Source organism: Neoarius graeffei, chromosome 1 (genome assembly GCF_027579695.1).
Source record: "Neoarius graeffei isolate fNeoGra1 chromosome 1, fNeoGra1.pri, whole genome shotgun sequence".
In the NCBI taxonomy this organism is placed as follows: Eukaryota; Metazoa; Chordata; class Actinopteri; order Siluriformes; family Ariidae; genus Neoarius; species Neoarius graeffei.
The window spans coordinates 116,248,578-116,270,580 of record NC_083569.1 but is presented as its reverse complement, the minus strand read 5'-3'; the positions used below and the strand labels follow the sequence as shown (position 1 = coordinate 116,270,580).

At 43.1% G+C, this 22,003-nt stretch overlaps 1 protein-coding gene across 1 annotated transcript in view; it reads right to left on the bottom strand.

Moving 5' to 3' along the window:
• Positions 1–9,254, bottom strand: part of LOC132886008 (B-cell receptor CD22-like) — a 229,975-nt gene extending 220,721 nt beyond the window's left edge. Inside the window, exon 1 of the mRNA XM_060920549.1 lies at positions 9,131–9,254. Within this exon, the coding sequence (XP_060776532.1) occupies positions 9,131–9,254 (124 nt within the window). The remainder of the gene's footprint in view (positions 1–9,130) is intronic.
• Between the last annotated feature and the right edge of the window lie 12,749 nt (positions 9,255–22,003).

The following is a 22,003-nucleotide window of genomic DNA, read 5'->3' as shown; positions in this document are numbered from 1 at the left end:
ATGTCAGTTATTCGTTATAGCAAATGTGATTGAGGCTAGTAGCATTTTTAAAGAGATTTAAGAAATGTTTGCTATGAACAGAATATTTTTATTTATAAATGCAAAAATAATGACACATTATCTTTTGACCAGAGTGTCTATTCAGTTTTATTCCAGAAGTGATACTGACTTGAGCGAAATAAAGGCTGAAGCCGAGACAAAAGTGACAGCTGCAAATGTTTCAGTGTCCATCTTTGCGGTGTCTGTCTCCCTGGCAACAGATTTGCTCTTATCTGATTGGTTGTTGTCAATTGTCTCTTGCCCTAATTAGTTGCCCGGTGTCTCACCTGGTTGCCCATTGCTGGGAACACTGCCCAGCATCATTGCCCAAAAAGTTGCCCCATGGATCATCACCTGAAGAGATGCTCCTTGGTGTAAGTCTGATGGCCATGTTGAACTTGGAGGAACTCGTAGTTGGGAGTTCACAAGCAGGAATTTCAGGTTGAGGGGGTGTTTTATGACCTGTAGACAAATGCAGCAGATCTGAAATAGCCACTCTGAACAGAAACACATCTAAAAAAAAAAAACGTGAAAACTTTTGGCAGATGGGCCACAACAGCAGAAGATCAGTCCTGTCAGCCAAGAAAAGGAATGTGAGACTAGAGTGGGCACAGGCCCACCTAAACTGGGTGTTTGAAAATTGGACACCTGGTCTAATACACCTTGATTTTTGCTGCATGATGCTGGTGGTAGGTTCAGAATTTGGCCTCAACAACATGAATCCATGCAACATGCAAATATTTTCAGTTTGGACAATTTTTGGCTTTAAAACAACACAATAAGTGTCAGTGGGGTAACAGCTGAAGAGTTACAAGTCATTTATTGCTTTAACAAAATCCATCTTCACACCTCCCCCCTTCTTCACTGCTGAACTGACATCACTGAATTAAAAAGAAATTCAAAAGAAGCTAAACCACAACTGCCAACATGTCTCTGTTCTCTGAAATGGTCACTGCCTTGTGTGTGTGTGTGTGTGTGTGTGTGTGTGTGTGTGTGTGTGTGTGTGTGTGTGTGTGTGTGTGTGTGCAAGGCAAATGAGATGTTTATTTCCGCATAAGTGCTTATTTTTGCACAAATGAGTAAAGAATAACTATTTTAAAACACACACACACACACACACACACACACACACACACACACACACACACACACACACACACGAGACATTAGTGTGTATTATAGTGAACTTGCTGTAGTAAGGTATTTCCCTGCTCAGTCAAAAAAAATGGAAATTAGGTATTGAGTTATAAGGCATTTTCTCAGTAAGTCCAGTAAATGCAAACATGGTTTTGTTAAAACTTCTCTGTTCACAGTAAAGTCCATTAGTTACAAAGTTAAAAGTTAGTTCTTGCTTTCACATGTCCACTTTCACACCTCCCCCCTTCTTCACAGCTGAATTTGCACCTTGATATTAAAATAGAAAATAAACCACATCCTTGAACTGGTCTCTGCTCTCAGGCCTCTCACACGGTCACTGCCCTGTGTGTGTACAGGACTTATGAGAAATGTTTGTTTCTGCTCTTATTTTCTATTATTTTTAACAAAAAGGTAAATAATGAATAGTGATTATTGAAAAAAAAGTTCTGTGCATTAGTGTGGTATTAGTGTGTATTATAGTGAACTTCCTGTGGTAAGATGTTTCCCTGCACAGACCATAATAGGAACAAAAATGGAAACTAGGCATTTAGTTAATGCTAACATGGTTTTGTTAAAATCTTTCTAACCACAAGAAAGACCTCCAGAGTCTCACCACAGCAGCTAAAGACATTTCAGTTCATCACAACCATGACTTCCACTGATGAAAGTACAAACACCATCCAGTCATTTTCTTTGAGCAGATCAAATGATCATGAGAGGGTGTCACTGAGCAGCAGATGACAGCAGGACACAGAAGTTCAGGAACAGATTCCAACAATACAGACTCATTTACACTCATGAGATTATTTAAACCCTGTGTTTTAAACCTGCTCTACTTGCACTCTTACCTGTTGATCCATCATCGTTACTGAGAGTCGTTACACATCAAACTAAACCCTTCTCATAACAGATATGGATACACTGATCCACCTGAGCAGTCATGCCAAAATACACACAATGTCCTAATGACACAATAAACTCATCACTCAGGACATTCAGACTGCAGATGAAGAACTTTATACCCCACCACTCACTGTAATGAAGACACAAAAAGAACATTTACTCACAGAGCATCACAGGGAGTGGACCGAGCTCCATCCTGTAACTCTAATGACTGACTGACTGACAGAGCAGTGGTGTGTGTTAAAGCCTTACCACTTCCTGTGACAGACAGACAGAGAGAGGGGGAGGATGTATGTACGTCAGTTTTATATTTTAGTTGACACAGTCATGGTCGCTCCTGTCCCTTTATTTTTTACATTAGGCCTGTTTTAAGACTTGCACTGTAAAATCTATAATGTTTCATTTTGCTGTAATGAAAATAATTTGTACTCAAGAATAACACACTGAATAGCAGTGCTGTAAATAGGCAAAAATATTAAATGTTTATCATATTCACACTGTCCACTTTATTAGGAACACCTCTGCACCTGCTCATTCATGCAGTTATCCAATCAGCCAACCATGTGGCAGCAGCACAATGCATTAACTCATGCAGTAACTTGTACTTCAGAAATGTCCTTGGATTTTCACACACAACAGTGTGTATTGATTACACAAAGAAAAAGACAAAAAGAAACACCTCGTTGATGAGAGAGGTCAGAGGAGAATGACCAGACTGGATCACACTGACAGGAAGGCTACAGTAACTCAGTATGCCAGTGATTGAAAAGTGAAAATAAATTGCCTTTGACTCCCTCTAGTGGTAACTGTAGTATAATTTTAATCCTGACCTCCTTCAGACTGTCATGGGTTTAACCAGAGGCCAGTAAATGGGATTTCTGCCTGTTTTGGGGTGCCTGGGTTCAGTATTGAATATATTTGTCATGTCACAATCCACAGTAGTGGTTCTGAGTGGACACTCCGAGCTTTAAGAATCTACAGTGTATCATAAGATTTTTAAAATTTTTATTTATTTATTTATTTATTTATTTTTAGTAAATGGTGATCGTCAAATTTCAGCTCTTTGGGATGCCCAACGTACTTGTCCATCTGAATCTCCAATTTGATGGAGTTATGTTCAAGTCCTAAAATTCTGTGCAAGTTTCTCCAAACACAGGCAAAAACATCTCCGAATGGCACCAAATCTCTTCACCTGAAGGCAGGACCACGAAGGAGAAAGGTGAGTTTCCTCAGAAATGTCCTGAAAAGGAAATCCCTGTAAATATTTTATAAAAGCTGAACCTATCAGGCAATATGTTGTATAAATGATCTAAATATTTAGAACACTGCAGTTTTAACTTATAGCATCATTTGCTTGCTTGCTTGCTTATTTATTTATTGTTGATTGATTGTAATGAATGCTATGTTGGTTAATGTCATTATTTTCCACCTGCACTGTGTTGTAAAATGTTGGGGAGCTGCTTTAACAACAATGCATTGTGGGTAATGTAGTCCTGGAGAAATAAGGGAAAAGGGGAAAAAGTGCTGCAAAGCAGACCTTTGTTTTCAGCTGCATTTGTTTAATGGTAATAAAGCCACTCAAAACAAAGTATTATCTTTGGCTACCTGCACACAGATGCTCCCATGTATCTCTTGACCACAGTCGGGGGAAGAACATGGGAAAGGTATCAACTGTGGTGTTAATGGTTCAATATTAGCTTGTGTTAGTGACTTTAGCTGTGTTGCTAATGCAGTGAGCCATGAGGATATAATAGTCACTGATTATCCCATTCAAGTTTAAGTTTTTTTTTAAATGACGTTTAACTTCATAACAAAAGGCCTTTCCCATGATAGAGTCAAAAATGCAGTGTGCTATGTTGCTGATATTTAAGAGTTTTGTTAAACATCACTGGATTTAACACAACTAAAATGACCTTGTGTGATGAGAGATGAAAAATAATATATTCTTTCTATTAAATGCTAATGCTCATTTTATTTACATTATTTCCAGTGTAGTAGTCATGAATAAAATATCTCTTTAGTGAACTTCCCCAAATCTGTACTGTATTGTATATAGGTTAAGATCCTGTGGTTATTGTTTCTGATGGGGCGGTAATTAGTGTAACACCTGAGAACTTCCCCACAGTTTGGGAAGTCTTGGAAGGGGTAAGGTGGTTTTATGATTCCTCCATGAATAAAACTTGTTAATATTGTTTATTTTCTATATTATGTGCGAGTTTTGTTTATTTTCTTATGTGATAATATTCTGTGATACTTAGGTTACGTTCCGATGTCGAATATACAAATTAGCGTAATTAAACCCGTGTAAAAGACGATTGTTTTTCTAGCCACTAAGCGGGTGATAAGTGGGCGCTAACTGGTGCATTATGTTGTAGGAATACCACTATTTTGTCCCATCCAAGTGTGTGAATGCCCACCCTGTCATCTGTGTTGCAGGTAACATTATGTTTGCCTGTGCAAAGTTAATAAGATGTGTATTTCTTTTTCACTTATTTCATTTACTGTAATATGAATGCCTTGATACTTTTATTTAACACAGTATAGGCCTACTATACTGGCTAGTTTAGTTCAGGTATTTTGTCACACAGTCTGGGAAGTCTTGGAAGGGGAATACCACCATTTTGTCCCATCCAAGTGTGTGAATGCCCGCCCTGTCATCTGTGTTGCAGAAATAAATGCCATGGATTAAGACCCCAACTCCTCTGCTTAATCTCTACCCTCCACAAAGACTGTTAGTTTTATTATTAATGTAGCTGACCAGTTAAAGGCTGCTACATAAACTGGTGCCGTGACCTTTCAAGGATTCAACCGATCAGCCACAGCCAATTACCAGGGTCCAGCTGCCTGCAGAGTGGAGGTATTGTGTGCATGGTGCAGAGACCAGTGGATCCTCGTCATTGTCACCAACAAAGATTTCAGTTAATTGATGTTTCTTGCATAAGTGCTTACTATTTCATTTAATTTTCACTTATTTTGCTAAAGAGGTGAATGGAGTAATTTCATTTTTTTTAATGTGTAGTGTATATATTTAGTTATCAAGTTTATCAAGACCACTTATATGGCTAGTGGTATTGAAAAAGACAGTTTTGAAACTCCAGTAGTTGGGAGAGGTAGGGGCAGAGGCTTTTATTTTCTCAAGGGGGATGAAGTTAAAAAGTTATCTTTCACAGACACATTGGGAGTGGGTGGTGCTATGGCTACACACCATGTAGGTTCTACATTTTTCCCACATCCACATACTAGCTATGGGGAGGGGGATTTGCCAGTGAGGGTAGAGGTAGCAGTTACACCCACTGGAGGGCCCACATCCTCCACGCCCATTTTAGCTCCCAGTAGCAGTGATCCTACAGCTGAGCTCCGTGATTTAATTACTGAATTAGGGAACTGAATTGGAGATTCAATAGCCAGCCGGCTGTTCACCACAACTCAGCCCATCTCGCCGACATGTGACCCAGTCTCCCCAGTAGTAGCAGACAGGCATGATCACCCCAGCAGCATCAGCAGCACTCTTGATCTCACCAAAGTTAATGTGGTAGTGAAGCCAGATGTTCGTGAGCCTGCTGTGTTCAGAGGAGAGGAGTCTGATAAGTGCACGGTGCAAGAATGGATAGAGCTGATGGAAGTGTATTTGTGGAAAAAGAACTGTCCAGCCCCAGATCAAACTGATGAGATCCTGAGTCATTTGATGGGGAGGTCTAAGAAAATAGTGAAGGTGGGGTTAAAGAGTAGCTTGACACCAGACAACGCAGTTTAGCCTGACATGATTTATGATATCCTGAGGCGATATTTCAGTGAGAGTCCTGCATCATGCTTACCGTTGGCGGATTTTTATGCCACCCAACCCAGTGCAGGTGAGAATCCAGTGGATTATTGGGTGTGGTTGAATACAGCGACTGAGCAGGCAGATCGTCATCTGAAAAAGCAGGGCAGGAAATTGGAAAACATGAGTGCTGAAATTTCAATGATGTTCATTAGGAACTGCAATGATCCTGAGTTGTCCAGTGTGTTTAAGAGCAAGCCTATGAGCAGGTGGACTTCAACTGAGGTACAGGAAGCAATTGATGAGTATCAAAGGGAGTGCCTGTCCAAGAAGAAGTCAGGGGGCATTAAACCACTCCAAGTAACAGCAGCTGCTGCCTACTCCATGCCAGATGTTAGGGAGGAAGTGAGTGCTTGCGTGCCTAGTTTGACTAGCCCGTCCAGACCCAGCGAGCCTTCAGGTGTGGAGGGGGGTGCATTTGAGTGTGTCCTGTGTATGCTAGAGAGAGTGCTGGAGAAGACAAACTGGGCTTCTCCACCTGGTGTCTCACAGCCAGGCCAGTGGGTTCGTGTCACTCCCTGTCGCATCTGTAGTGACACTGCTCATGCCACGAGATCTCACTGCATGAGAGAAAAGAGATGCCTTGCATGCTTTGAAATTGGCCATCAGAGAAGAGAATGCCCAGTGCGCGGCACAAAACCCAACCCCATTGTGCCCCCTCAGGGAAACTAAGCCACCCACATGTGGGAGGGGACAATGTGGGTGCATTTAGTCAGTCCCTCAGTTTAGATGATATGCTATCTGTTTATGAAGAAAGTTGCAAGTGTGCCCCTAGTGGATGTATGATTGTGTACCAGAATGTGCACAAGTTAGCTAAATCTGATAGTCTCTTTTATATTGATGTTGCTGTGAAGAATCAAGTTTCGTTGCATGCACTAATTGACAGCGGGTCCATGGCCTGTACAATGAACGAAGAGGCCGAACAGAAACAACAGAGTGTTGGCTTATGTCCTGAAAGCAGCAATCTGGGCACTGACATTGTACTAGTCGGGTGTGGCGGAGTGCAAGTTAAACCTAAATGCATTTATCAGTTGGAAATGAATGTATATGGACAAGAAGTGAGTGTTCCTATGCTGGTCGTGCTAGGACAATGTGATGAATTGATTCTGGGCTCAAATGTGATAAAGCATCTGATTCACCAGCTGAAACAAAACTCCTGTTACTGGTGCGTGATGGGAAAGCCTGACTCAACAAATGACCCGGGAATTGAACATTTTCTGAATATGTTATCTGGAATTAACAGATGGAAGGGGGATGTGATTCCTGACATCATAGGCACGGCTAAGCTGACACAAGCTGTAACGTTGCTGCCACATCATGAACATCTTGTGTGGGGAAGGCTTCCAGCGAACTCGCCTGTTTCAGTGGGAAGTGCTGTACTCGTAGACGCTCCAAGTTCCTACACACATAAGAATATCATGGTGGGGAGAGCTGTGGCTACAATGTCAGGTGACGGATGGGTGCCAGTCAAAATCATCACTCCAAGTGACAAGCAGGTGACATTGAGGCGGAATGCTAAATTATCCGATGTTTTTCCTTGTGTTGCATTGGAAGATTTGGATGTGAATGTTCCCCATTCCCCTCAAAAAGATCTCTGAGCTCACAGTCAGAGCATGCATGATGCTGGTGGTCTCCTCTCATCGCCTTCCACCACCAACTTTAGTGATGCTTTGAGGCAACTTGGATTGAGTGACATTGATTCATGTGATGTTTCGTGTTATTGGAAAGGTCAGTTATGCAACTTGATTAAAAAGTATGAAGGTCTGTTTTCCAGAAACAAGTTAGACTGTGGTGAAGCCACTGACTTTGTTCATCGAATCCACCTGACTGATTCTCGCCCATTCAGACTGCCGTATCGCCGTGTTCCACCTGGGCATTACCAAAAGCTGAGATAGGTGCTGTCTGAGATGGAGGAAAAATAAATGATCCGAAAGTCTTCCAGTGAGTGGGCATCACCCCTGGTATTCGTATGGAAGAAGAACGGTGATTTGAGAGTCTGTGTGGATTATCGATGGCTGAATTCTAGGACTGTCAAAGATGCCCATCCATTGCCACATCAGGCAGACTGCCTGGCTGCTCTTGGAGGAAGTGCATTCTTCAGCACCATGGACTTAACATCAGGATATTATAACATCCCCATGTGTGAAGAAGACAAGAAGCTGACTGCCTTTACTACGCCCATGTGGCTGCATGAGTTCAGTCGCATGCCCCAGGGCCTATGTAATGGTCCAGCTAGTTTCATGTGCTTCATGACCAACATATTTGGTGACCAGAATTTTTTGACACTGCTGTGCTATTTAGATGACCTCCTGGTCTTTGCACTTGATGAAGGTGAGGCTCTGAAGCAGCTTGATGCAGTGTTTAGCAGACTGAGTGCACACGGATTGAAGCTCACACCTAAAAAGTGCCATTTTCTTTGGTGAAGTTTGAAGTTTCTTGGTCATATTGTTGATGAAAGTGGCGTGTCAACCGATCTGGAAAAGGTAGAAGCAATTGCTGCCATGACTGAAGAAGCGCTAATGCTGGATGATGGTGTCACTCCTTCTCTGAGGAAAATAAAGTCGTTTCTAGGCATGGTGATATATTATCAGCACTTCATTCAAAACTGTTCGAGCATTGATAAGCCTCTTTTTGCCCTAACAGCAACACCAAAAAAGAACAGAGGTCAGACTGCCTTTAAGAAGCTCAAGCCTAGTGACTGGACAAGTGACCAATGGAAATCTTTTGAACAACTTAAGTCAGCCTTACTCGAGTCAGTGGTCTTAGCTCATCCAGATTTCAGCCGTCCCTTTATCCTGTCAACAGATGTGTCATTAGATGGGCTGGGTGCAGTCATCTCCTAAGTTCCAGAAGGTGAGAGAAAGGCCCGTCCGATCGCTTTCACAAGCAAGTCTCTGACGCATGCCCAGACAAAGTACCCAGCGCACCAGCTGGAGTTTTTAGCCCTTAAGTGGGCAGTCTGTGATAAATTTAGCCATTGACTAAAGGGTCACCAGTTTGTTGTCTGGACGGATAATAATCCATTAACATACATATTTACCAAGCCAAAGTTGGACGCATGCGAACAGAGATGGGTCGCAAAATAAGCCCCGTACAACTTCAGTATCAAGTACATTCCTGGCAGTAAAAATGTTGTGGTGGATGCCCTCAGCAGACAGCCCTTTGTCCAGAGTTGTGTCAGTAAGAGGCTGGTGTCTAAGCCATACGGAGCATTACTTGAGGAGGCACAACAGATTAAAGACAACGTTATACAGGAGGTCTTTAGGCTGAGTGCCAATAAACAAGAGGTCAGTTGTTGCACAAACACCACTCGGCTGGAACATCTTTCACATGACTGTGATGAAGTGAAAGCCATGTTCGAGGGTCATGTTGAGTGGGAGATGGGGCCGGATGGGCGAGCCATCTCTTGGCTTGTCCATGATGTGCAGCAACTGGCTCCTACTGGCCAGAGCCCCTTACCTGTGTTTTCTATCCAGGAGCTGCAAGGCAAACAGCAGCAAGACAGTTCTCTTTCCAGAGTCCTCTTTTATGTCATGCGTGGTAGGTGGCCGTCGAGGAGGGAAAGGGCTCATGAATCGGGCAGTGTCTTGAAAATGTTAAAGCAGTGGGACAAGCTCAAGATCCTTGATGGGTTACTTTACAGAGTGAACAAAGACTCATTGACTGGCAAGAAAAGGTACCAGTATGTGGTTGCTGCTTCTTTGGCTAGGCAAGCACTGCAGGGCATCCATGATGACGCAGGCCATCAGGGGCAGCACAGAACATTATAGCTGGCGAGGCAGAGGTTATTCTGGGATGATATGGAACAGGATGTCTGAGAATATGTGCAAACCTGCAAGCGATGTGTGGTCAGCAAGACTTCTGAACCAGAAGCTAGAGCTCCTCTTGAAAGCATTAGGACCACAAGTCCACTGGAACTGGTGTGTATTGATTTTTGGTCCGCGGAGGACTTGAATGGGAAAAGCGTGGACGTGTTAGTGGTCACTGAGCATTTTACTAAAATGGCCCATGCCTACACCTGCCACGACCAGTCTGCAAAACAAGTTGCACGCCAGCTCTGGGACAAATATTTTTGTGTGTATGAGTTCCCTGAAAGAATTCACTTGGACCAGGGTGCCAATTTTGAAAGTGAACTGATCTGAGAATTGTTGCAAGTTGCTGGAGTTAAGAAGTCCAAAACCACGGCGTACCACCCCATGGGAAATGGGAATGTTGAACGGTTCAATAGGACTTTGGGCAGCATGATCAGAACCCTTCCTCCTAGAGCGAAGCAGAAATGGCCACAGATGTTACAGACCTTAGCATTTGCATACAACTGCACTGCACGTGAATCGATGAGTTATGCACCCTTCTATTTAAAGTACGGCAGAGCACCATGTCTACCAGTCGATGTTATGTTTCAAAATGCTGAAAGGGACTGTGATATTGTGGACTATGATCAGTATGTTGCTAGGATGAGGCAAGATCTGAAGGAGGCTCTGTCAGCTGCTCAGGCCAACGCTGTCACAAGCCAAGAACACCAAGCAGACTTGTACAATAGGAAAATGAAGAGGCACATCATTGCTGAAGGCGACCGGGTCTTGCTGGCGAACAAGGGTGCACGGGGACGCAGGAAGTTAGCAGACAGGTGGGGGTCCACTCCATACATCGTCGTCTCCACTGACCCCAGGTGCCATACTTACCGTGTCAGGAACACAAGTAATAGTCAGGAGAGGATTGTTCACTGCAATTTGCTCCTCTTGGCTAATTTTTTGCCAATTGAGATGGACAGTGATGCCCATGAGTCAATCCTGAGTGAGATGTGTGAGTCGGGGGATGAACAGGATGACTTATATTTGGAGGATTCGCTTGCTGCTAGTGTTGCTTTCGTCAACGAAAATTTTGACTAAATATTGTCATCAACGAACCTTTATCATGTGACAAAAACGAGACGAGACTAGACGTAAATGTTGGTCTTGTGACGATAACTATAATTAAATATATAATGCAATATAGATGACGAATAAAAACAAGATGAAATGTGGCTTAAGAAATAAAAACATTGCTAAAATGTCTCTTAGTTTTTGTTGACAAAAATGAAATGAGACGTTATTTCATCTCTTTTAGGCACATTATTATTTTTTGCTGTAGGCGTGCTTGTGTAGTTAGGGACTGCAGACACAGGTTTACTCATCCCCCTCGCGGCATTATTTAAAACTATGCAGAGATGGCCATCCAGCCGGGGATCTTTGGACGAAAGACAAGAGAAGACATTTGGGCAAACTTTCTGTACAATGAAGTGGAGAACAAGACCGAATGTGTGGTAGACAAAGACGGGCAGAAATGCAGTCACAAAATCGCTGGAAAAAACACTACAAATTTAAAAAGACATCTAAAAGCATTCCACAATGAAATTCAGGTAAGCCATGAACACGTTACTCTCTAAACTATTTAAGAAAGCGTAGCCTATGCTTGTTTGTTTGTATGTTTCACAAGAATCTGTTATTTTCTTCGGGATGAATAATGTCTACCCTAAGGTTATTGTAAGGTGTTGGCTAAATTTAGACATTAGCTTTACAAGTTAACACACTGCCTGTTTGCTACTTGTCTAAGGTAGGCTGTAGCTTGCTAATGCCTCTATCTACAACTCGATAGTCTCCCCTTTATCCACTATCTTATCAGAATCACATTTCTTAGATGCCTGAGTGTCCATGCGTATTCAATATTATTTCTCCAAAATGAAATATATCTAGCTCCACGACGTAATGTAACTCGGGCAACATGTTAACTTGTTCGCGTTACGTCGTGGGCTAGAGACATGGGGCGCTTTGGAGAAATAATATTACTTATGCATGGATACTTAGCGATCTTTGCAAAATCCTGTCTGATAACATGGCATTGGTGGATAAATGCTCAAACTTTGAAGGTACGAAGCGTTTGGTATGAAGGGCAGTTTAGATGGTTAGCAAACAGAAAACAGGTTGTTTGTAATATTCGTCTAGAGTGATCTTGAATGCATCGCGGTGGTCTATGCTTCCAAGCTTTCATTACAACCGAGCTACTGGTTTTAGGAATGTGTCTGAGGCTCTGCATCTCGTGGCCTTGTATTTTTTAAAAATGTTAATAGCCTACTTAAAAAAAACTCCGTACACGTGTACAAGGATAGGCAGTGTTTTTGTTCTTTTTGCTGTGCTTAATCATGCAAGTCAATAACAAGCCTGAAAATGGAACAGGCAAGAAAAAAACTTGCTCTCGTGTAGCCTATCCTGTTTCACTTCTTTTAAGAGTAAAATTGAAACAGATCTGTACTACTATTTAGGTCAGGGCTTTTCAAAGTGTGGGGCATGCCTCCCCTGGGGGACGCCAGAGTTCTTCGGGGGGGGGGGGGGGGGGCGCAATGTGAGGAAAATAAACCAGAATAAGTTACTATTGCAGACATTTAGTGAACTTCAGCTAGCCTTTACCAGAGACAAAATGGATCGATTTTTAGTACCTAAAGCTACAGTGAGTGAGGAGACAGAGTCTGGGCCAAGCAAAAAAAAACAGAGCCTCCAGGATGTTGCGATTTGCAAATTCAACCAATCCCCGCGAATTCAGGGCGGTGTTGCAATTATATCCAATCACCGCAACTTTCCCACAAATTTGACCAATCGTTGGTGTCGTCTTGAGGTGACGTTGACAAACTACCTTCTGCCTTACTTCCGTGTATACGTTCAAGAGAAGCAGCATGCATGCAGTGTTGCCAGATTGGGCGGTTTCAAGTGCATTTTGGCGGGTTTTGAACATATTTTGGACTGGAAAACGTCAGCAGTATCTGGCAACATTGCATGATGTGCGAGTCAGTGTTTATGTAGGCTTAAATTCTGTTACTGAAAGTGTGTTATGTTTACAGTGAAGGACTGTGTGCACTTTATTTTTTTTTTTTACTTAATACAAGAAATTAATGGATGCCAACATTTTTGCCAAAATGGTATTTTATTTTCCATTGTTTAGGCAGCTTCAGCATCATACTGTGAGATTCTGTTCAAATTGTTTTTTTTCTTCTATGAAGCCTGAGCCATTTATTTTATTAGTTTATAATTATTGTTTAATTTAGTCTTCAAGAGAGACTGCCTGCACACAGTACTAGCATTAATAGATTTTTTTTCTTACATGAAAGCTGAGGCATTTATATTATATTTTAAGGTAACTTCATGTTGTGCTGTGAGGTTCTATGCACTTTAACTTTTGAACCAACAGGTGCATTTGGATAAGTAAAGGCTATTTTTCTGCATTTTTGTAGTCCTGGTAATCTTTTATATTGGTAAAGTTGTTTATAGGACCATTTCTCAGTGTCTTTGTTTTTTTAATCAATAGTTTTTCAGTAATAACTTAATATTTAACATATCACTCAATTTTAATCACAAAAAGAGAAAATCGCAACAATTTCTCGCAACTTTCACCTCCTCCCACAATGTAATCGCAACAAAAACCTAAAAAACACCACAACTTTCATCGCAATTTTTTGGAACCCCCCCCCCCCCCCCCCCCCGCAACATCAGACATTTTAGCCCGCAACAATCACAAAAAAGGCCTGCGGAATCCCGGGGGGACTGAAAAAAGAAGGAAGTATGACCACGATTATTTAAAGTTTGGATTTTCATGGACTGGATCTGAAGATGCTCCACTGCCACAGTGTGTTGTCTGCCAAGAGGTGCTAGCTAACGATGCTATGAGATGTTTAAAATGTGTAAAACAAGATGTTTTAAAAAGCACAGATGTTTAAAATGTGAAAAATAAAAAAATAAAAATGTGTACAACAACCATTTTTTAAAAATACGAATGGAACATTAAGTATAGCAACAACAAAAATTGTAAGGGGGGGGGGGGTGCTGTTGTTTATTTGCTCTCCGAGGGGGGCTGACTCTCCCACACTTTGAAAACCACTGATTTAGGTGATCAACCTATGGTCAGTGTGGAGTTAAATTAAATATGCCAAATGCTAGAACTAATTACGTTTTGTGGAAAGGATGTTGGTAAATGATTAAGAGCACTATGCATATTTTGAATGTCATGCCTTATGGTCTTGTCATGCCTATTTTTTTCTAAAACAATCATAGCTGAAAATAAACATAGCCAAATCACAACCAATAGTTAGTCATTGAGGGGAATGTCAAATAGTAAAGATTTATGCCACTTAGTACAACAGATTTTCCAGGGGCCTGCCTCTGTCCTGACATTGTATCTATTCCTGTGCTAGATTCCAGAAAGGACATCAATGAAACATGTCCAGCCCAAGAAGATTGACAAACCAACTAGTGCTCAAGATTTCTTTGCCACAAGGAGATACAGCGACAACTCTCCAGAGCAACATACCAAGGAAGAAGGGATAGCGCAGTGGATAGGCTGCACAGGACTCCCAGCACGAATTGTTGAAGATGAGGAGTTTGTCACTATGATGACAAAAATGGACAAAAAGTTCAAAGTGCCAAAAAGACATAAAATTTTAAACTTGATTGAAAAAATGTACAAAGAAGAGAAAGACAAAATCAAACAAAACCTTGCCACAGCACGCAGAATAACTATAGGGTTGGATATTTTGACCAAAAAGGGACTTACCGCATCCTTTCTGGGAGTGAGCGCCTGTTACTTCAACCCTGAGAACAACAAAGCTGAACACAAACTCCTGAACCTGAAGGAGATGGTTCATCCTCACACCACAGAGTCAATTAGTAGACTTGTAGAGGAGTCAATGGAAGAGTGGGGGCTACCCAGAGAGAAGGTCCTCACAACAATCACTGACAATGGCAGCAACATGGTGGCTTCATTCCACACACATGCAGAAGTTGCCACAACTTCTGAAGAGGACTCAGATGCAGAGCCCGACAATGCCAGTGATGACGATGAGCAGCAAGAAGGGGAGGATTACAGGTCAGTATGTGTATGAAACCATTAATTCATTCAATATTTATGTAACTAGTCATATCTTTATTAATGAATAAAAAGTAATGCTATAGAAAGTTGAAAGATTAAAAATAATGCTTTTCATTAAGTATTTGTGAAACTGGTCACGATTTAATACATATACATAAAAACTAAATAAGTTCATATGACGTTAACTATTAGAACTACTGTATTCAGTTCAATAATGTAAGGGCTAAAATGTTTAAAAAGCTTTTATAAAAAAAATATCTCCTTCTCACCCCCGGCGGGGGGGGTGGTATCCATGTCATCCTCAAGCTCAGGTCCTCTACCAGAGGCCTGGGAGTTTGAGGGTTCTGCGCAGTATCTTCGATGTTCCTAGGACTGCGCTCTTCTGGACTGAGGATTCAGATGTTGTTCCTGGGATTTGCTGGAGCCACTCTCCCAGTTTGGGGGTTACTGCCCCAAGTGCCCCCACTACCATGGGGACCACGCAACCCTTGACCTTCCACATCCGTTCCAGCTGCTCTTTCAACCCTTGATACTTCTCAAGTTTCTCATGTTCCTTCTTCCTGATGTTGGCGTCAGCTGGGATCGCCACATCTATCACCACCACCCTCTTCTGCTCTTTGTCCACCACCACTATGTCCGGTTGGTTAGCCAGGATCTGTTTGTCAGTCTGGAAGCTGAAGTCCCACAGAACCTTGGCCCTGTTGTTCTCAGCCACCTTCTGTGGTACTGTATGGCCCATTGGGACTTGGGTACTTCTATTCCATACTGGTTGCAGATGTTCCTGTATACTATCCCAGCCACTTGGTTGTGCCTCTCCATGTATGCTGATCCAGCTAGCATCTTACACCCTGCTACTATGTGCTGGACTGTTTCAGGGGCTTCTTTGCACAGTCTGCATCTTGGGTCTGATCTACTCTGGTAGATCCTGGCCTCTATGGCTCTTGTGCTTATGGCCTGTTCTTGTGCTGCCATGATTAGTGCCTCTGTGCTGTCTGTCAGTCCTGCATTATCCAGCCACTGGTAGAATTTCTTGATATCAGCCACTTCCTCTATCTGACGGTGGTACATGCCATGTAGGGGTTTGTCCCTCCAGGTTGTCTGTTCCTCCTCCTCTGCTCTCTCATCAGGGTTCTGCTGCCTGAGACATTCACTTAGCAGTTCATCCTTTGGGGCCATCTTTCTGATGTAATCTCGGATTTTCGATGTTTCATCCTGGACCATGGTCTTGATGCTCACTAGCCCTCGGCCTCCCTCTTTCCGCTTAGTGTATAGTCTCAGGGTGCTGGACTTGGGGTGGAACCCTCCATGCATGGTGAGGAGCTTTCTAGTCTTGATATCTGTGGCTTCTGTCTCCTCCTTTGGCCAGTTTATGATACCAATGGGGTATCTGATGACTGGTAGTGCATACATGTTGATGGCTTGGACCTTGTTCTTACCATTCAGCTGACTTTTCAGGACCTGCCTTACTCTCTGGAGGTATTTGGCTGTGGTTGACTTCCTTGTGGCCTCTTCATTGTTTCCATTAGCCTGTGGGATGCCAAGGTACTGGTAGCTGTCTTGGATATCACCTATGTTGCCCTCTGGTAGGTCAATCCCCTCAGTCCGGATTATCTTGCCTCTCTTTGAGACCATCCGGCCACACTTGTCCAATCCAAATGACATCCCTACGTCATCGCTGTAGATCCGGGTGGTGTGGATCAGTGAGTCTATTTCTCGCTCATTCCTGGCATACAGCTTGATGTCATCCATGTAGAGCAGGTGGCTGATTGTTGCCCCACTATGGAATCGGTACCCGTAGCCGCTCTTCGTGATGATCCGACTGAGGGGGTTCAGGCCTATGCAGAACAGCAGTGGTGATAGCGCATCCCCTTGGTATATGCCGCACTTGATGTTGACTTGGGCAATGGGTTTTGAGTTGGCCTCTAGGGTTGTCTTCCACATTTCCATTGAGTTCTGGATGAAGGTCCTTAGGTTCCTGTTGATCTTATACAGTTCCAGACAATCCAGTATCCATGTGTGTGGCATTGAGTCGTACAGTAGGAGCCTTCTACTTTTTTCCTCTCCGTGCGGATACCGTGCGGATTCCTGCCGTCTCCCATGTGGTTTCCATGAACCCCCCTTGTTCTATGCAAAGTCTAAACATGCCCAAACACGCTCATTCATTGCATTACATAGTGTTGCCATTAGAGGGCGCTCCTCTCACATGAAAACCAGAGCCGTGTATACACCCATTCAGGACGGGAACAATAACAAAGCCCCTAAGGTCGATTGATCCCAGGCATTCTTTCAGTGAAACTTAAACAACAGTCAGCTGTACCCTACATGAGCATTTTTTTTCTGCTGCATGGTCTACATTTCCTTGTTGTTGGTCATGTAGTCATTTACCAATTCTGGCAACATGTGGTTGAAGTAAAATTTACAAAGATGCTGAATTTGTTGGTTTGTGTAATTTGGGTGAAATGGTATGTCCATTTCCAAGTAGGGGGAGAGCCTGGACGAATGAAACACTTTTTACTTAACGGTTATTTTCAAAGATAATGAAGCAGATGAAAATTACTTTGTCATAGATCATACAACCCACATGTGTATTCTATTAGTTGCAGATGTAATTTCACACAGCCGTTAAGGTATCACGCTGATTTTAACTTTGAATGCAACATGTTGTTCGTTTCAACTGTCCCGCACTGTCGGGACAATTGAAACACGTATGCGGGACGAATGAAACATCGTGTTGTAAACAGAAACCATTCACTGTACTCTATTTTTTATGAAACAAACCTGACAGCATACTACTATACTTGTCATGGGTAAAATTGTATGTAATTTCTCAAACTATAAATGGAATACTGCCCATCACTCAGACAATGTATATCACATCTTGGCCGACCCAGCTTTGACCCAATACAAAATGTGTGCATTTCACTGTTGTGCCTTCAGTAGACTGCTGTATTGAACAGACTGTTGAGACCGGCCCTTTTCACACCTAAAAGCACTGCTTGTTAACGTGTTCGCCATCCAAGCTGGACCACTGACACACCCCATCACACCCCCACCCCCCTCCCTGTCAATATAATATGACTGCACTTAGATCCAGTACAACAAAAATATGACGAGCATCAGCAGAGAGAGTTCCCAACAGATTCGTGCAATGAGGCGAGAAGGAAAGTCCACACAAGAAATAAGAAAAAGTTTGGCATGCCGTGGAATTAAGGTTACAATGCAAGCTGTGAGATATCACTACAAAGAGAGGCCACCCCGTCAGTCTGGTCCAAGGAAATTGCATACGTAAGTATCCAACCCGTGAAACGGCTTAAGAAGGCCACTTATAGCCTACCATTAGACTTTCCAACCTAACGTGTTTCATTTTATTTTCACAGCAATGTCCTCTCTGCAATCGACGAGATGACTAAAGCCAACACTGAAATGAATGCCTTGGCTGTTCAACAAAGAATCAAGGCCGATTTTGGTATTGAACTGAGCTTAACAAGCATACGCCGCGCTCGCAGACGAATGGGTTGGAAATTTTCCTCCACCCGTTTCTGTCCAATGCTGAAGGAACGCAACAAAGAGGCAAGGTTGCGACAAGCTTCTGAGTGGAAGGAGGAGGGGGAGTTGTTTGACAATGTGCTATTCACTGACGAAACAACAGTCGCATTGGAACACTTTGCAAGACAAAGTTTCCATAAAAAGGGACACTTCGTCTCAAAGCCACGACCAAAACACCCACTGAAGCTGCATGCATGGGGAATGATTTCCCGATATGGAGCAGGTCCCCTTGTCATTTTTGAGGGAATAATGGACAGAGAATATTTTGAGGAGACCATCATAAAAGAATTTGCAGCACCATACATCAGGGAATATTTTGGGACTGATCACCGCTTTTTCCAGGACAATGACCCAAAGCACACCGCAGCTGCGGCTTACTTAGCATCAGAGGGCATCAACTGGGTTAAAACTCCAGCAGAATCACCAGACTTGAATCCAATCGAACTGGTTTGGCACGCCATGAAGGACTATATCCGCAAAGATGCAAAGCCAGGTACAAAGCAGGAGCTTATCAAAGCCATGCAAGTGTTCTGGAACACAAAAGTGACCGTGGATTTCTGCAACAGACTTATATCAGGTTTATCAAATATAATCAATCTGGTTATTAGCAACAAAGGAGGGTATAGTGGGAAATGATACCTTGTCTTCAAATAGCGTACTCAGTTGAAATTTGTGATTTGTGATTTAAGATTTGTGATTACATGTGCACCTTTTTAATAAAAAAAAGGCACGAACGTCTCTATTCTTGTTTTTAACTGTATGCCTATGTTGTAACATCATTGTGCAGTCATGGAATAGTGCTGACCGGTGAGCGGTCTGCGTTGTTTATTTCACTGTGTATTTTCAACCTAATGCCTCACTGCCGCCATGGTTCCCTACGAAAAAAACAAGACCACTTATGCCGATAGAGTTATTGAGTCTCTTACTTAATCAATTACATAATTACATAAATCTGACTCCAAACTGACACTTATGGCCCTTTTCCACTACCCTTTTTCAGCTCACTTCAGCCCGACACGGCTCACGTTTCGACTACCTTAGAACAGCCCGACTCAGCTCGCTTCAGCCCTGCTTAGCACCCAAAACTCGCACGGTTTTGGAGTGGGGCTGAAGCGAGCCAAACCGAGCTGAGTGAGGCTGGGGGCGTGAGCAGACACTCCCCTGTGCACTGATTGGTGAGGAGGAGTGTCCTCACATGCCCACACATGCCCCGTGAGCACACTGGGATCTGTAAACACCGCAAACCCGGAAGAAGAATAATTACGAATTACGAGAATTTCTGAAGCCTTATGCGCCTCGCCTCATCTATACGCTCTTGCCAGTATCTGTTGGCGTTGTCGGTGACAACAAGACACAGCACCAAGACCAGCAACACTAACGACTCCATGTCCTCCATGTTTATTGTTTACTATCCGGGTTGTGAGACTACCGCTTAAAAGATCACTGATGTCACTGTTTGCGCCGCTTAACGACATCACGTGACGTCCACCCACTTTCGCCAACTCCACCCAATGTGTCCACCCACTTCCAGCCAGCACGGTTCAGCGCGGTTGTAGTCGAAATGCAACTTCAATAGCCCCGCTCAGCTCAACTCAGCCCAACTCAGCACGGCACGGCTCAGCCCGACTCAGCCGCATTTGTAGTGGAAAAGCGGCAAAAGTGACGTGGCAACTGGCCCCCCATGTCCCCCCCCCCCAATTAGGAGAGGCTTTCAGATGTAAATGTCAGTGCTCTGAGCTAAACAAATGCAAATCTGGGGAACAGTTTTACTAGTCTTTTAGAAATGTGTCGCGTTCAACAGTTGTGTTGTGTTGAACGCAACACATTTCTAAAATACAGAACGAACGTGAATTTTTCAAATTATGAGGCATGAGCGACGAACATGAAGATGAATGAAACATGAACGAAACGTTCATGTTGATTCGAGTGTAATTAGTGCCTGAAATTAGTTTCTGACTGATTCAGGGGCGTGTCGTAATGGTAGCCAGGGGAATCCTGGCTTACTCAAAAATTTAAAATTACAATAACAAACAAACATATTCAATGATCAAATACGTCAAGTAGGCCTACGTTATAGAAATATAGAAAATATACGCAACATTGCTTGCATTACGACTGCACATATTCACTTCTCTAAACATTTAATTCATTTCTCATGCCTTTTTCACTGAAAACATGATAAAGTAATGGACTGCAATTAATATTTGGCTCTACTACCGTGCATTCCGGGGTAACAAAGACTGTGCAGATCAGGATATCCAGATCCAGATATATTTTTTACTGCTTTGCTTTGATTATGAAGACATACGGTTTTTCACCTTGATGCGGTTTTTCACCTCCACCACCATACGACAACATTTTGAACCCATCCACTCTTGAAAAAAGATAGTTATCCATATTTGTGTAGGCGTTATACTGCCCTTTGGCATAACTACCTGCACTGGTGTTATTTCATCAGCTATGTTCCTAATGTCTTAGACTACAGGCTTTTATTATGAACGACAGTAGAAAGGTGTTTTCATTTGTGCATTTTATTAGCTAGTGCAAACTTGACAACAAAATTGGAATGGGAAAAAGGTATAAAAATGGTTGATGTCACTGGGGGGACATGTGCACAAAAGCACTTTTCGTTTTAACAAGACAAGTACTGTAGCCTAAAAAAACAAGATGTCAGTGGCCAATTCGTTCTGCCTCAGGGTCTACTTTTCGGGGGCTTCGCAGTCTTTCGTTGATCCGGTTTCGGATTTTGACCCAGTTGTCCGGAGACAAATCAGGAAAACTTTCTGTGGTTAATTAATGCACTTTTTTCTTTAGATTGTGCGGCAAGGTGGCCTTGCCTTGTGATCCACTCCAATTAACCATTTTCCCCCACCGCTGATACTCTTCGAATGGCGTCAGAGCCATGAACACATTCGCGGCATAAATGTCTGGCCTGTGCTGGCCTCTTTGTTGGCTCTGCCTGAACAGGTAATCGTCTCGCTCAGCAGAGAGGACCCTGAGCTCAATGTCCGGCAGGGGAGTTCCAGCCGGGACCCTGGGTCCAAGGGTTGGTGGGGTGGCGTTGAAAGACAATTGCCGTCTAGCACTAGCAGTTGCGTGCAGTGCTGGTGGTTGTGCTGGTGTGGCCTGGTGAGCTGTGGGCTGCGCTGCCGTGGCCTGGTGAGCTGTGAGCTGCGCTGCCGCAGGTGGGGGGTTAACCAGCCGCTGCAGAAGTTCCTCCACCTTCTTGAAGCGTTCCTCTGCCTTCGCACGGTCCTCCACTGCCTTGTTAAGACATTCCTCCACAGCCTTTCTAAACTGCTTCTCCACCTCCAATTCTCTCGACACTGTCTTCAAGCAGTTGTCCATGTCATCTAGCCGCTTTTTCATAATCCTAATCTCTTCCTTGTAAAGTCCAGAGCAGTCTGTTCTGCTGCTGGCTGTTGCCACTGTCACAGCCTAAATGAAAATGATAGATGTGAGTCACAATTCATAAACATTAAAAGATAGGCCTATAAATTATATGCACAATGGCTTCATTAGGGTCATTTATTTGGATGGTCTTAACTCAGACAACTTACCGATTTCTTCCTTACAAGGCGCACTTTGGATTTTGCAGGAGTGCCAGCTGGCCTACCAGACCCCCGTTTTTGGCAGCGTGTTGCAAGGGCTGTGCTGTCTAGAAGA